This window comes from Dreissena polymorpha, chromosome 2 (genome assembly GCF_020536995.1).
Source record: "Dreissena polymorpha isolate Duluth1 chromosome 2, UMN_Dpol_1.0, whole genome shotgun sequence".
NCBI classification, from domain to species: domain Eukaryota; kingdom Metazoa; phylum Mollusca; class Bivalvia; order Myida; family Dreissenidae; genus Dreissena; species Dreissena polymorpha.
The window spans coordinates 85,610,823-85,626,619 of record NC_068356.1 but is presented as its reverse complement, the minus strand read 5'-3'; the positions used below and the strand labels follow the sequence as shown (position 1 = coordinate 85,626,619).

Sequence of the window (15,797 nt, the reverse complement as noted above, 5' to 3'; positions counted from 1 at the left end):
TACTTTGTGACAAAGTTTCACCTACCTTAAAGCAACATATATACACTTTTTCCCTTATATATATATATATATATATATATATATATATATATATATATATATATATATATATATATATACCAATATATAGTGCCAGTTACGCGGTCTCGGTAGTTTTCAGACTGTACTTACGAGGTCAATATAAAAAACGGGGTCTATATACAACCCCGCATTCTAGGCTCCTTTAATTACTATGAGGGGGGTGTAGGGGAGGTAATGCAATCAAATCTCACAATAAGGTCTTAAATCGAAAACCACAATCACGTCTGAAATTGAAATTGTATATACCTCGCAAATAAGTTCGCTATATATTTCCTTGTATAAGACGTTAAATAAATGACGTATTTATATACAATAATATAGTAGGTACCCCTATATACCTTAATTCGTGTTTATATCGGATAAAAAAGGGTATGGAGATACATGTATTTAAAGTGGGAACCCCATAACCTATTTCTAAATCAGAGACCCCGTAACTGGCCATATGTGTGAATATATATATATATATATTATATATATATTATATATATAATATAATAAAATATATATCGAAATTGAAACTGTTTTAAACGTATTTTCACACCATCCATAGTCTTTGTAGATGCTATGTACCATAACTAATATCGGGAAAAAAGACAACATATATACTACTTTTGTGTATTTTTAAACATAATATGTTTTATACAAAATATATTATGTTGACGATGGAAATAAAAAAGGAAATTACTAAAAAAAAGTCTTGTCTGTCTGTCTAGGAAAACTAACACTTTGACACATTAAATAAATTAATTTAATTTAATTGGTTTGATTTGATTGTTTGCATCAATCTTAAAATCGTGTTAGCCTTTGTATTTCGGCGATTAATTGCCCCCTTTGTTCGGCACAAGCCGATTATCTCGTTTTGATCAGATATTGTCCCTACTTAACTAACAGCAAAGTGTCATAAACTACAGCAGGGACCTATACAAACATTAGGTCCCTGACCACAGGTGGTATATGAACAGAACAGAATATTTTATTTTAGCTTAAGCATACAGCTCATCGCCATAAACATACATATGCAATAACAGCATGCGTGACAATTATATACAAAACATACATCCTTTTGAGGAAAGATCAATTTAAAAAGTAATGACATACAACATGTTTTAGTGAGAATGTCACATGGATGGGGTTAATACAAAGTGATCATGTAATGTTAACACGAAATTTAATAATTGTTACAAATACAACATTATTCTAAGCTTAATGTCTTTGTGGAAGATATATCATTTATACTACACATATAGCACATCTTCTCGTAGCTTAAAGCATTTTAAACAAAAAATGGCAAGTTTTCTTAACACTATTTTGTTTGAACAATTAAGTAGTTCGATAAACTTGAACATACTAGGTCGTGATCTGTAATACTTTGGAATTAATGTATTCCTAATATCGGCATAATAAGGACATTTAATAACAAAGTGATATTCATCCTCGATATCATTGAGGTTGCATAAAACACATTTGCGTTGATCTCTGACAATGTTCTGGTGTCTACCCGTTTCAATTAATAATTTGTGAGACGACAAACGTAATTTAGCAATAATATTCCTATGTTTTTTATTTTCAACAATATCAAGATACGCAGATCTTTCGAATATTGGTTTCAATTCTTTATATAAAATCATTGAACTAGATGATGTGACACTTGTATTCCAGTTAGTGATATACTGGTCTCGTAATCTGGTTTTAAGTAGCGGTATTAATTGATTAGAGTTCACAGATTCGGGGAATAGCCATACATCGTTAAAACCGGTTTGGTTTAGAATATTCCTTACTTTCGATGACCAATTGTTTGTGTTATTTTTGCGTTCAATTTCTAATCTCTGTGATAATAAAATGTGTTTAAGAATACAATTACCCTCTTTAACAGTATATAATTTCAAAAAGTATTTCACGATCCTGACATATCTGTCTAAATACAAGGGGAATCGACCAACTTCGGCATATAGCGATAATGAGTTTGTTGACATCTTAACATTCAATATTCTTTTACAAAATTTACGATGGGCGCGCTCAATGTTTTCCGCTTTCATAAATCCCCATACCTCACAGTTATAGTTTAAAATTGATGATACATATGCGTTAAATAAATTTAACATGATATGTATAGGTACGTTCATGTCTTTTGTGAGAGTGAACAAAGAATGCATCGCTTTTAAAGCTTTGCCATACAATGTATTTGTTGCGGACGCAAAAGATCCACCGCTTGACATGACAATTCCAAGGTAATTAAAATTGTTAACAATTTCTATTTCTTGACCTTTATATGTCCATATTAATGTTTTACTAATTGTGCCACCTTTTCGGAATACCATGACCTTTGTTTTTTCAATGTTTACCGTTAAATTCCACTTATCGCAGTAGGTTTCTAAATTGTTTAATGATTCTTGAAGACCCTCCGGTGTTTCAGAAAATAAAGCCGCGTCGTCAGCGAATAATAATAGATATATCGATATTTGATCTAGGGTAATTCCGGCGTTTAATCCATTTTGCAAACCGAATTCGATGTCGTTAATAAAGAGGGAAAACAATATGGGCGAGGTATATGAAAGTCTGGTCATTAAACACAATTGATGATACCACCATGTCTTCTCTTTCTAGTAGTATTGAGCAGTTATTTGGGGTTGAGTAATATACCGCCAAAGTTCAACTGTTCAATTAGATATGCTACATATCGTAAAAAAAAATAAAATAATTTGTCCAGTATATATTAACAGAAAATGTACGCTGGGAAGATACTAGCCCGATTACCATTAATTTATAACAAAACGTATTTAATAATTGGTAAATGTACGTATAATCATTAAACGTATTTAGCGGGTACCGATTAATTAAAACTACGTCATTCCGTTTGAAGATTGAATGTTACGGCCATGCACAAACGACATCATGAAAACAAGAAATTACGTATGACTACCGGGTTAAATAATAATTACGAAAAATAAAAAGCAATATAGATATATATTATAAAATGTAAGATATTTGTCACTCATATACACAAGTAAAGAAATTTCAATATACATGAATTCACAGGTTAATTTGCATCATGTGAAGTTGTGTTTTTCAGTTGTATGTTACGATTCATCTATAGTATTATTCACCTTAAAATCATCCAATTTAAAAGAAAATGATTATAACATTTAAATACTGTCATGCACTTCGCTTTTAATAGGGATTTGTTGTACCGGTATGTCAGATTTAATGCACCCCTCTTCTTTCACTCATATTTTTTTTATCACACTTTCATACTCATATAATTGATAATTATAATTATATAATGGGATGCATTATTGTTTTTTGTAATTTTTGATGTCCTTCTGCAAGAAATAAACGGCTAATGCATAGCTTTGTTTTATGAAATTGTCGGTGTTTAGTCTTCAGACCACCTAGCTTTACCTTGATGCTAATGACTAACGAGTATATTTTTTTTTTATAGATAAGAATACATGTATTAATTAAACAATATTGACATTAAAAATGCAATATCTTTAATAGTATTTAGGTGTTATGATGTTGTTGTTAATGTTTACGATATATTGACTAAACACGTGCCGTTATCTATACGACATAATGTTTATCGTAACTGTACCCAGTGCTTTTGCCTACCAGCGCATCGCGCATGCGCGAAAATTCGGAATCAAAACAATAACAATGAATTGGTCTATACGCGTGCCCCCCTGATAAATGTGGCCTCTAGAGTGTTCACAAGGCAAAATGTTGACGACGGACGGACAAAAGACGTTTATTAAAGCTCACCATGAGCATGTTGTGCTCAGGTGAGCTAAAAAGCAGGCAAAAACTCATGGGACCCACAAAAAGCCAAAGGCAAAATAAAAAAAATCCATGGGAAGACCAACTCTGCTCATAAATTGCATGGTGAAATTGCATTGTTTGAGCAAAACTTATCAATAAATAAGACTTTAACTGCATACTTTATCTCAAAGAGGCTAAAATTAAATATTAACGGTAAATTTGAGAAATGTCAGTTTTGGAAAGTTTTTCCGTTTCATTTTAAAATCCATCAATATATGGCAAAGTTATGGCTGAAATAGCAATTTTCACACAGATACTCATTCTCACAGGGCAACTGCTATATAGCGCGTTCTTTTAAGGGAACATATCCAGAAAACAAAAGAAACTAAAAGGATAAGTATATGTGATCATGAAGACTGTTAGAAATGTAAAAAAAGAGTATTTTAATTCAGTAAACCCAATCAACACAGTTTTTAACCTTTTGTTTTAAGAATGGAATAACAAAGTTATTTTTTTTTAATTTAATGCAAATAACATAACAAACTCTCCACAAATTGAAAAAGTTAAAACCATTGACTTAACAACAATTTCTACAATAATTGTTATAAAAACTCAAAACCTTGGGAAATGCAACCTGCCTGACGAATCCTCAACTAAATGCAAGGATAATTTAAACAACAATAAGGGATAATAAAGCCCATACATATAGTTAAGGAATTATGACGATCCATTTTACAAAATCAATCAATCTCACAATTATTAAAAAAATATAATAAAGAAAGAAACCTTTTTCCTCTGCTATTCCCTTTTCCAATGTTTAACTCTATATCCATCATGAATAGAAAGTCTCAGAATTTTGTTAAAACATGAAAACATGAGTTTTACTGCCTGGCGATTTGTAACTTTATTTAAGAACATATACAAATTCCAAACTATACACAAACTATTCTCTTTCATGAAACAAAATTTATTCAATGCATTTGCACATTTTCTGAGTGTTCTTAAACATAAGTCAAATTTTCATTAAAATCTTTCATATATTATTTATACATAGAGAACATGTCTTTATTGAAAGAACCATGCCATTACATTCCATTGTGAAATTCCATTTCAGATATAGGACATTTGATGACCAGAAAAAATATTATTCTCAATTTAAAAAGATTATAAATAAGAGAAAATAAAAAAATCTGCTTATTATAACAAACAAAAATCCGTGAAATGTCTATAAATTGATGCCGGAATAATTATGATAATATAATGTATTTAAGCCACATATTGACATATATCAAAGTTTTATTAAACGCCATAACTGTGCATGTCATCTGTATGATTCTAATCAAAAACATAAACAACAAGTGCATGCTGAATTTCATCAAAAATAAAATTCAAAATTAATCTTTGCAGTTTTAATCTTTTACAAATTAATTGTACACAAGGGCATAACATGAGACAAATATATGTTTTTTCAACAGAAATATTATTTCTATTCTTATTATTTGTGTTACTGCAACCTTAAAGGGATCTTTTCACGGTTTGGTAAATTGACAAAACTGAAAAAAGTTGTTTCAGAGTCGCAAATTTTCGGATTAGTTATGTTATTTGTGAGGAAATAATATTACTGAACATTTGCCATGGTCTAATAAAGCCATTATATGCATCTTTTGACGATTTAAAAACCTAAAAATTATAAAGCGTTGCAACGCGAAACGATTGAATAATTTGGAGAGTTTTGTTATTGTCGTTTAAATTTGTGAAACTACGAAGATTGCTTATATAGCGTATAAAATACTCGATCATCTTATGTATGCTTGGCAGGATAGCTCAGTTGGCTAATGCGTTTTTACTTCAGGATTCCGGGGGTCACTGGTTCGAGCCCTGCTGCGGGCTACTTTTTTTTTCCTTTTTTAAATTTTATTTTTGATTTTTTACTAGAGCTTTTAAAATTAAATGTTTACATTTATCAATATAAAGCATTTAACGACAAACTTCAAAAACATGCCAAATCTGTGAAAAGGCCCCTTTAATAAAGCTGAATGCCAAGTGACATTTACACGAAAGTAACATTACAATAGTAAATGAGTTGTACACATTTTGAAAAAATGTCACTTGTCTGTTTTAAATTTAGACATTGACCCCACCAAAACCATAGAAACACTACTAAGTGTCTATATATGACATCTCAATAGCAATACTAGTGTGTTTTAAAGCAGAAACCATGCATATTTCTAATTTTAGTAACTCCATGTGATATTGACCCAATCCATGTTATGTACCAAATGCAACTCCAAACAATTGCATCAGTTATACGTGTATGATGTTTAATTAAAATGCCTTTACTCAAACTCATGCTAATGAGCAGATTTTTTTACATTTAATACACGTAACCTTGACCTTGATTCCTCATATATAATACCTTGCATGGTAGAGAATAAGGAATCTATATATAAAGTTTGTAACTTATCTCTTTTCATTTTCTCAAGTTATTAAAAATAAATAATTGAGCCGCGCTCAGTGACAAGAGGGTGTAATGCATGTGCGTAGTGTTGTCCAAGATTGACCTGTGCAGTCCAAACAAGCTAATCAGAGACAACTCTTTCAGCCTAAACTGGATTTTTGCTACGAACAGACTTTCTTGAAACAAAAAATATATTAAAAGCGCAAAGTGTCATCCCTGATTAGCCTGTGCAGACTGCACAGACTAATCTGGGACGACACTATATGCACATGCATTAATTCCCACAAATCTATCAGACCACCAGCCCACAAAAGAACAAAAATACACTATGCTAAAAATTTAAAATGCATTGAATTGCAAGAAATACGTCATAGTATCAAGTAAAACAAATAACAATGCAATAAAACTACACTCCTAATCAAAGTTCTAGATATCAACTATGCATCATCATTCGGTTTCAATTCGACCACACAGTCTGTGCCCGGGTACGCTGGCAGGTTAAGCTGGTACTTCTGTTCTAGGGTTTTTGGTACGAATCTCCCGCCCAGGTAGTGGTGTTTGCCTGTGAAATGCTTGGCACAGAGCTTTGGGGCAGTCAGGGAAATCAGCAGATCAGGTTTCAGCCCGTTTTCGTCCCCATTTTCCACATCCCAGCCTGGTGTAATTAGAACAATTTGTTTATGCATGAGTATACTTTTTTTAAAATACATTTCTACTTTTTAGTTAAAAGAGTGTTCACCCTCTTTTCATATCCAATAGGAATATTAGCAAATAAACTTAATACAAGAATGCACTTGAATTAAAGAGTTTTTGTCAATATTTTCAACAACCTGAACTGGCTTGTGTTAAAAAATGAAAATCAGAGGGTACATTTCTTTACAAATAAATTAAAGACAATATAATACGTTTCATGTTATTAAGTTAGAGATTTCACAATGTTTTCAACACCCCTGCCTAATTTTAAAACAACATCATATATTGTTTTGTTAATCTACGTTGAATTAATATATGAATGGGAAGATAACTTTCTGCTAGTTTCCCTTTGCTCTATAGACTATAAATGATCAATCACATTTATTTATTTTACAAAATGATCTTAAACATACTTTTAACTCAAATTAAGTACAAGAAATTAAACAAGCTAAATCAGTTAAAAACAACAACATAAAATCAAACTTCATGTCACTGCCAATGTATATTGAATGGTAAAGTGTTTAATGGAAACGTTAACAATTGAAGAATTATGTTCTATATTTAATATTGAGTATGAAACGTAAAGACGTAAGAAATGCGAGATTAAGTGTTTAATGTTTGAACGCCACATTAGTGAATAAGTTACAGGAAACTATGAAAATGTGCATAATAGATGAACTAGTAGTTAGTTGTATGGAGCATGATTATATTTTATACCAAATTACTGGAAAGGGCTACAATTAACATATATTTGAGCACACAGAAAGGTAAAAAATATGCATGGTATTTATATTCTAGTGAATATAAGATTATGAGCACTATAATGAAAAAAAGTTTCATCTTAAATATGTTCTTTTTAAAATATGAATTGCCCAAATAGACCGCTAATACTTCATTACATATTAAGACATAAAGTTATCTTTTATTAAGTTTTTATTAAATCATTGCTGAGCTTTTGCTTTTATCAATTCTTATTTTATATTTCTGTTTATAATTATCCACACTTGTTCCTGAGACACTTTTGCGAATGTCAAGGAAATGTGTGCAAGTACTAAAATTTTTATGATTCAAATGTACAGGAACAACCATTCAACACATTTATCATCCTGTTTAGGTCAGTTGGTAAAGCAATGGAAATCTGAGGATCGTGGATTCCATTCAGGCCTCGCCACATTACTTCTGTGGGGACGAGTTGAAATTGCAAGGTATAGAAACAAGAGCTGTCTCCATCGAAAGATATAATGCCCCCCAAAAACGCTTTTTTCGAAACCTAAATGCAGATTTTGAAACCTAAACTCGGACCCTAAGTTCAAGGTCAAGGTCAAAGGGGTCAAAATTTGTGTGCATATGGAAATTACACATGCATACCCAATATGAAAGTTACATCTGAAGCGACATAGAAGTTATGAGCATTTTTCAAAACCTAAACCCAAAAGTGTGACGGAAGGACAGACAGATGGACAGTGTGATCACTATATATGCCCTCCTTCGGGGGCATAAAAATATGGCTAGTGAATTTTTTCTTCAAGATTTAGTCAATATATTAAATAATAATTACAAGATAAATACATGAATGAAAGGAATATTCCATTGAGATATATTTAGGATAAAAACACTTAACATGGTAATTTAAAGAAATACTAAAGCAGCCTCAGTAACAATAATAAGCCTTGTTTTGAGAAAAGACTTAACACATGTTCATAGTTTTGTCGCAAATTAGCCTGTGCAGTCTGCAGAGGCTAATAAGTAACAACACCTTCCACCTAAACTGGATTTTCATTTAAAAAATTCCTTTAACTACTAACATCCATAAAAGTGGAAGGTTTCGTCCCAAATTGGCCTGAGCAGACTGCACATGAATTAAGCCCTGTTTTCCCAGAACAAGGCTCATAAAAGGATATCACTGCAATAAGTATTCAGTATACCAGAAGGGACATCAATACTGCATATTGGTGATTCCACTTTCTTCAATGTCTCCATAACAGGTTCAAATTCTGGACGAACTGGCCCTGAAAATTTCCAAAACACATATCATATTTAATGGACCTTGCGATGAAAATTGAAAACATTTTGCACAGAACAATCTTCAAAGAAGGAAACCAGTCAACCATTTTGAATATTATCGAGATAAAAAGATTAAACATGTACATGAAGAATATAAAGATTGATGAAAATCTGTCAAAGAACTTGTTATTTTAACAAAATTATCCCTTTCACTTAATGTTTTCACTTATAAATTTATCTTGAACAAAACTAGGCTTACAATAAAGTGGTTTAACAACTTAAACCAAAACTTACCTTTAAAGCTAAATCCAAACAAAGCGTCTACCACAAAGTTGTAGGAGTCTGTGATGAGGTGAGCCTCTGAAGGGAAGAATGACAGCAGGGGCATGTCCATGCCTTCACATTGCTTCCAGAGGTTGTCAAACAGGGCCTGGCTGGGCCGCTTGGGGTAAAATACAGTCGGCTTGTAACCCTAGAATACATTTAGTTTTATACTAATTATTTTCACGTTTATGGTAGAATATAGTTGGCTTGTAAACCTTTGCAGATTAGCCTGTGAAGTCCACACAAGCTTATCAGTGACAACACTCTCCGCTTAAAACTAGATTTCTGCTAAGAATACACTTTCTTTTAAGGTAGCGCACCCCTAATGGGCACATATCCAAATATAATTTAATTAATTATTTTCCTAATCAGCATCATTTCACTAAACTACATGCAAATTTGTAGGTAGGCTTTCCATGCTTTAAAAAAAATATACTGATATTTTCAAAACCACCCTCACGCTCAGCTTTTGTCCAGTTTATTTTCACACCTGGGGTATATAAAAGTTCCATAATTCATTCAAATTTCCAAATATGGGCATGCAGTTGGTGTGTACAGATGCAGTAAAGGTGTTTAAAATTTAAACAAGATAAAATAAGTATTCTTTTACAGACATTTATTTTTTACAAATTTTTATCTATGGAATAGCGCCATGAAATGAAAGTGATTTCAGCCAAGTAAAAATTGGGTCAGTTAAAAACAAAGTGTCATAAAATTCAAAATAGTATCATTTAAGTTATATTTTAAACTAATTTTTTATAGAAACACTATATACAGCAAAAATACCAAGAAATAGACAGATTTACCGTTTACTTTTTGAAATAAAAATAAAAATGCAACATGCATCATTCGTATTTTCAGCAATATTACCCAATTTAGCAATTACGTTGTTTTAATTTTAAAAATTGAAGGATGTGCATACAAATTTCAACATATTAAGCAATAAACATAGCTTATATGCTATATTAAATCAAATTACGTTAGAAAAGAAATAAAACGCGTCGCAAAAAGTATGCGATGTCAGCAGGATTCGAACCTGGGCGGGAAGATCCCAAAAAAATTCTAGTCCATCCCCTTAACCACTCGGCCACGACAACTTCACATCAGTGGAACTTTAAATTAGATATCCATAAGTAAACAGGTAAAACGGCTCGTCAATCTTTGAAGAAATTGCAAAATCATATTTTTCAGATGATAATTGGATCAAAGTCAATATTTATAGTGAAAATAATGTATTCTAAATGAATTAGGTAAACACATATCAAAATTCGAAGTTTGAAAAAAATAAAATGCATACCTCTGAAATAACCGATCATTGAAGATCAGCAATGATCGTAAAATAAATCACGGGAAATCATTAGAGGTGTGCTACCTTAAGAAAAAAATACAATAAAAGCAGAGACGATGGTCCCAGATAAGTATATGCAGACTGCACAGGGTAATCAGGGACCAGGCTGTACATACATGCATTAAGCCATGTTTTCCAACAGCACAGCTCAATTAGTCATAGTCCAATTATTTTCATGATTAAGCCCATTTGGGTAAATTAAAATATGGTAGGTTTGTAAGCATTGAATCCATGCAAGATTCAAACCCAATCAGTTTGCACAGGTAGTCAAACAAGGGCTTGCTGTGGTGCTTTGGATAGAATATGGTTGGCACGTACAATTGAGACAAAATTTCGTACAGTGCAGTGCTTGACATGAACAATAGTCTGACAAAATATAGGCCCTCACAAGTCAAAAATGAATCTGGTAGACCCTGAGGACAAGTGAAAAAGTAAAGGTCTTCTTTTTTCTCTAATCAACAAGGAAAAGGAAACTAGAAATGTGTGCAGTTTACATGGATGCCTCTTCATTCAGCTTTTGTCTGAAAAAGCAACTTATGATAGAAACAAGGGACAAAATTGTCACAAAACCAGGTTTTCAATTTGAAAAAAAATGCCGGATAAAGGGAGACAACTCAAACTGAACTGATTGTTGATAGTTACCCCCTTGTTTCAAAATAAATCTATTTTATTTGTGGCGACTCTTGACCTTGGAGATATCGATGTAATTCTTTTGCCCGACACACCGTCTAATGACGGTGAACAAATGTGCCAAATGATTTTAAAATCTCACATTGAACGACAAAGTTATTGCCCTGACAAGCTTGTTCCACCCACCCAACAGCCGACATTCGCCAATCTAATAACCAGTTTTTTCCTTCGGAAAACCTGGTTAAAAAATGCAAAATCCAGTAGAAAACTACCTTGTAACCCTTGGTGCTTCCAGAAAATTATTGCTTCCTCATATACTTACAAACATCTTCAAGTGTCTGGCGCACACAAGTCCATCCCCTCCATTATTGCCCGGGCCGCAGCAGACCAGCACTGCATGGTTGTCCTTTGTCATTTCTTCTAATGGATAACACTGGATGTGGAAAATATGCAGCAAATTGGTATCACTTTATTCGAAAAATATGCAGCAAACAAGTAACACTTACCGGTAATATGCAGCAAATTGAATGGGATTTTTTTTCCTAATGGGTAACACTGAATTTGAAAAATGTGCAGCAAATGTAATTCTGAAATAGACATGGAACTTCATTATGCTTCTTCTGTTACAGCATATGTATAATATTCATGACCTTCCATGTGTTGAACATGCACTAATCAAATCTCCTTGAAAAAAAACCCATCCATTTTGACTTGAAAAGTTGTTCAAATGTGTCATTAAGCACTAGTAAGTCAATAAAATTTCCTTTTCGGAATTAATATAGGGAACCAAAGTTGACACACTTCTGTTCTCTGACTTAGGGGTTGTTACACTCGCTTCCCACCTAAGGTCATAAGGATTCAATCCCCACACAAGTCATATCGGATTAGGATAGTGATCACCATACCAGACATGTGGGCTTTACTCCAGGTGCTCCAGGTTTCCCCAAACAGCACAATACCAAACCATAATAGAATTTATAGAATTAACTTACAGCTTAAAGCTTAAAGTTGTCATAATACGATGTACACTGTAGGACATACAGTGATCCCAATAGCTCATCTTGAGTTTGAACATTACAATACTTTTGCAAATTTTAAATCTGCTTTGAAAAGATCATTCACCATGAAAATGTTCTACCTATAAAATGTTCTACCTATAGAACCTACATAACAAACACTTTATATGTTACAATTTTGTGTACATAAGAGAAAAAGTACATTAATAATTATGAGGATTAAAATGTTTTGCATAAACAAGTCTTCATAAAAAATTATTCTCAGTCAAACATCTTGTCTGACTTACAAGTAAATTGCGTAAGACTTGCTACGAATTTTTCAGACCTAACATAATTTACCACAATTTGTTTAACTTGTTTGTAAATGTTCATTTTTTATTATAATATATAGTACATGTAATTCATAACATTGTGCATGCAATTGCTTTATTTCAATTAAATGTTTTTATTGAATTGTGATGACAAAAACACACAAGAAAATGAAAATGAAAAAAAAACAATATATTTTTTGGTATGCAATTCATTGACTTTGACCTGTTCGTGACCCAGGGACGTACAATCAACTTTCAAAATTATGAGCATTTTAATGCTAACTCAAATGTCAACTATTTTATAATGTGAATTTCAAGAATGTTTGTTTTGCAAGCTAATATAATACTTGGTTGATCTTGTTTATCTTGGTAAAAGTGGTCCAACCATCTACATAAAATACAAATCGACAAGAATCCATGCATAAATATCAATGTAGATTGGAAAAGCATAAGGTACTTAAGCTGTGGAATCTAAAAGAAGACCAAAATCATGTCATGGTTTACTTTCAAGTTGATGAAATATTTTAACATAAATTTTGGCAATTGGAATTTCTATCTGACCATGAAAAATATACTGGTTTGTATATAACCATGTTCACTCTGCTTCTGAGCAGAAAATGGTTGACTATAAAACATGTTAAATTCCTGTTTTCCAATCAGACACTGCAACATTTTTATTACAAACATCTGTCAAACATGATATATGTCTCTGAAGTACCAAAATTGGGAACTACATTGACAACATACTTTTCAGTCGAAAGAAAAACGCTCTGTCTGGTAGTTCTAAATGGCCAAGAAACTACAGGGATAATTACCTAAATTATTTATAAGACCTAAAAGGTTTTGTATGTAAATACAGGCAATTCTCTGATTACAACAACAGTTTCCTATAGGATCAAATTGCATGGCAGTATATTTTCAGGGAAGATCATTATGTAGATGTAGCATTTTTGCAAATTTGGTCTTGTATGGGAAACATTATTTTTGAGCACGCTGTGATGAATAATTAATCAGTACACAAACTTAATGACAAAATCTTATGTGTTGCATATGAACCTTTATGTGTTGCATATAAACCAGAAGGCTATGATGACCCTTGAGCACTAACCAGACTTCCTGAACACAAACACAGGCTTATCTTCGACAACAGTTTGCACAAAGAATGGATTTCTGTTTAAAGAGACTTCTTTGAACAAAACATTCCATACAAGGGGAAGCGTGGAACTGCACAGGCTTATCTGGGATGACATTTTACACATCCCAGGGCAGGGCTCATGTCTGGATTTCAATGACACTGCAGCAAAACCTCCAACTGTTTCAATATCCAGTCTGCCAACCAACATGTTAATGAATGTCTGAGAACTTAATTATTTAACACCATTTGCAAACATTCAAATATATCCCTTTGATAGTTCTGTATGATCCCTTATCAAGAGTAACTTCATTGATCATAATCAGAAAGTGGCTGTAAGAACAATTTTGATAAAGATGATGGAGTCAGTGGAATACAAGATAAATGGCAACATTGTAATCATGTTGAGCTGAAGCAAATCTACCAATTCATATTTAGAGTTACAACTTGAAAACTTAATGAATGGGAGGTTGAAAATTATTTATGACCCTTGCTTATTATACATTTACCATCCTAAAATGAACATGGGTAAGTGATTCTTATAGTCTGAAAGTGAAGACAAAAGAAAACTGATATATATTCTGCGTAGATAAAAAAAAGAGCTTAAATTGAACCCTTATGCCAGATGGTGAATGGTAACAAAATCACATTAGCTGGGTATGTATATGCTAAAGTAAGGTAAACATATTGCATGCTTTATTACAACTCAATAATACTTAAGCTGCTTTCTGGAAAAAATGGACTTAATCCATGTTCATAAGTTGTAGTCACAGATTAGTCTTGCAATCCACCCAGGGAGACGACAATTTCTGTTTAGACTTGATTTTCGTTTAAAAGAGCTTTGCTTTAAGTACAATTGCCATAAAAGCTGACAGAGTGCCTGACTTTACAGTTTAATTTGGGATAACACTTCATGCATTAAGCCCAGTTTTCCCAGAACACAGCTCCATCGATTGCATATACTTCAGGGTACCTTAGCAATGGCCACTGCACAGCTGTATCCTGCCAGTTCCATCAACTGCTCCACACTGAATGCATACTCTGTGAACAGCTCCTGATCTATGTTCTGAGCTTCCACCTGGCTGAAAATAGACCAATCAAAAACAGAATAAGATTGAGCTTCTGATTGGCTAAATCAGACCATTGCATATTCCCTGAGATGCTCCTGGTCTATTTTCTGAGCTTCTGATTGGCTGAAAATAGACCAAAAATATTACAAATCAAGAACTAAAAATCCATGGGCTGTCACTTGGTGTAAACAAAATCAACAAATGGCAAGGTTATTATAAACACCTTTAACTTATCCAAATTAACAATGCTGTAATGTTTTTTGAATTTTTGAGTACTTAAACAATGGAGACAATTCATTTATTTACACAAACTTCCATTTGTCTGAAAATAGCCATTATAAAGGAATGATCAAGATATGATTGAGATTACTGATTCTCAACAGAGCAACAAGTATATGGGCAACCAAAATGTACAATAATCAAGGGAGCTAACTCTTACATATCAACTAAATCATAATTCACAAGTTATCCTTCATAATTTACCATCACAATGTCCTCTAAATAAAACATACAACAAACTACAGAAGTGCAAAAAGTTAATTTTAAGATGTGCAAATACTTATGTAAATTTAATCAGAAAAGGAAACACTATATTCCGGTCTTTCTAGTACCAAATTTACATACAATATATATGCTGGAATCATTTCTAAAGCAACAATATCTCGTAAGAATTATTTGCAGACTGGATACAATTCCCCCTTAGCAATAAGACATCTATTAACTTTATGGATCAAATTATTTATTCAATTAGGAGATCTTTCATCAGGGGCTTTACAGCCAAATTGGAAATGGAAATATTCAGTGTCTTATGCCTACTGGTTACTATTTCTAATCGACCATACATTTTGGCATCCATGGTGCCTTTGGGTGGTTATAAGACCTCTCAAAACAAGAAAAACACTCTTGAACACTGCGGCTTAATGTATGTGTTTTGCTTTGTTTCCAATTAGCCTGTGCAGTCGGCACAAGCTAAC

General features: G+C 32.6%; 1 protein-coding gene across 1 annotated transcript; it reads right to left on the bottom strand.

Annotated features, from left to right (window-relative positions):
• Positions 1-4,343: 4,343 nt before the first annotated feature.
• Positions 4,344-14,865, bottom strand: LOC127867918 (NAD(P)H-hydrate epimerase-like). The gene is made up of 5 exons (XM_052409443.1): positions 14,727-14,865; positions 11,617-11,727; positions 9,287-9,464; positions 8,914-8,997; positions 4,344-6,950 (listed from the first exon to the last, which is right to left on the bottom strand). Exons 1-5 carry the CDS (start codon positions 14,766-14,768, stop codon positions 6,733-6,735), a joined length of 633 nt encoding a protein of 210 aa, XP_052265403.1. The 5' UTR covers positions 14,769-14,865; the 3' UTR covers positions 4,344-6,732.
• Positions 14,866-15,797: the final 932 nt, after the last annotated feature.

Bases quoted from the DNA above. Each gene is read 5' to 3' on its own strand.
- LOC127867918 (XM_052409443.1), bottom strand. From the start codon at position 14,768: ATGGAACTGGCAGGATACAGCTGTGCAGTGGCCATTGCTAAG. The intron at 8,998-9,286 runs GTAAGTTTTGGT...GGAAATTTTCAG, and splicing joins GTTTGGATTTAGCTTTAAAG to GGCCAGTTCGTCCAGAATTT. The intron at 6,951-8,913 runs GTATACTGAATA...TAATTACACCAG, and splicing joins CAGTATTGATGTCCCTTCTG to GCTGGGATGTGGAAAATGGG.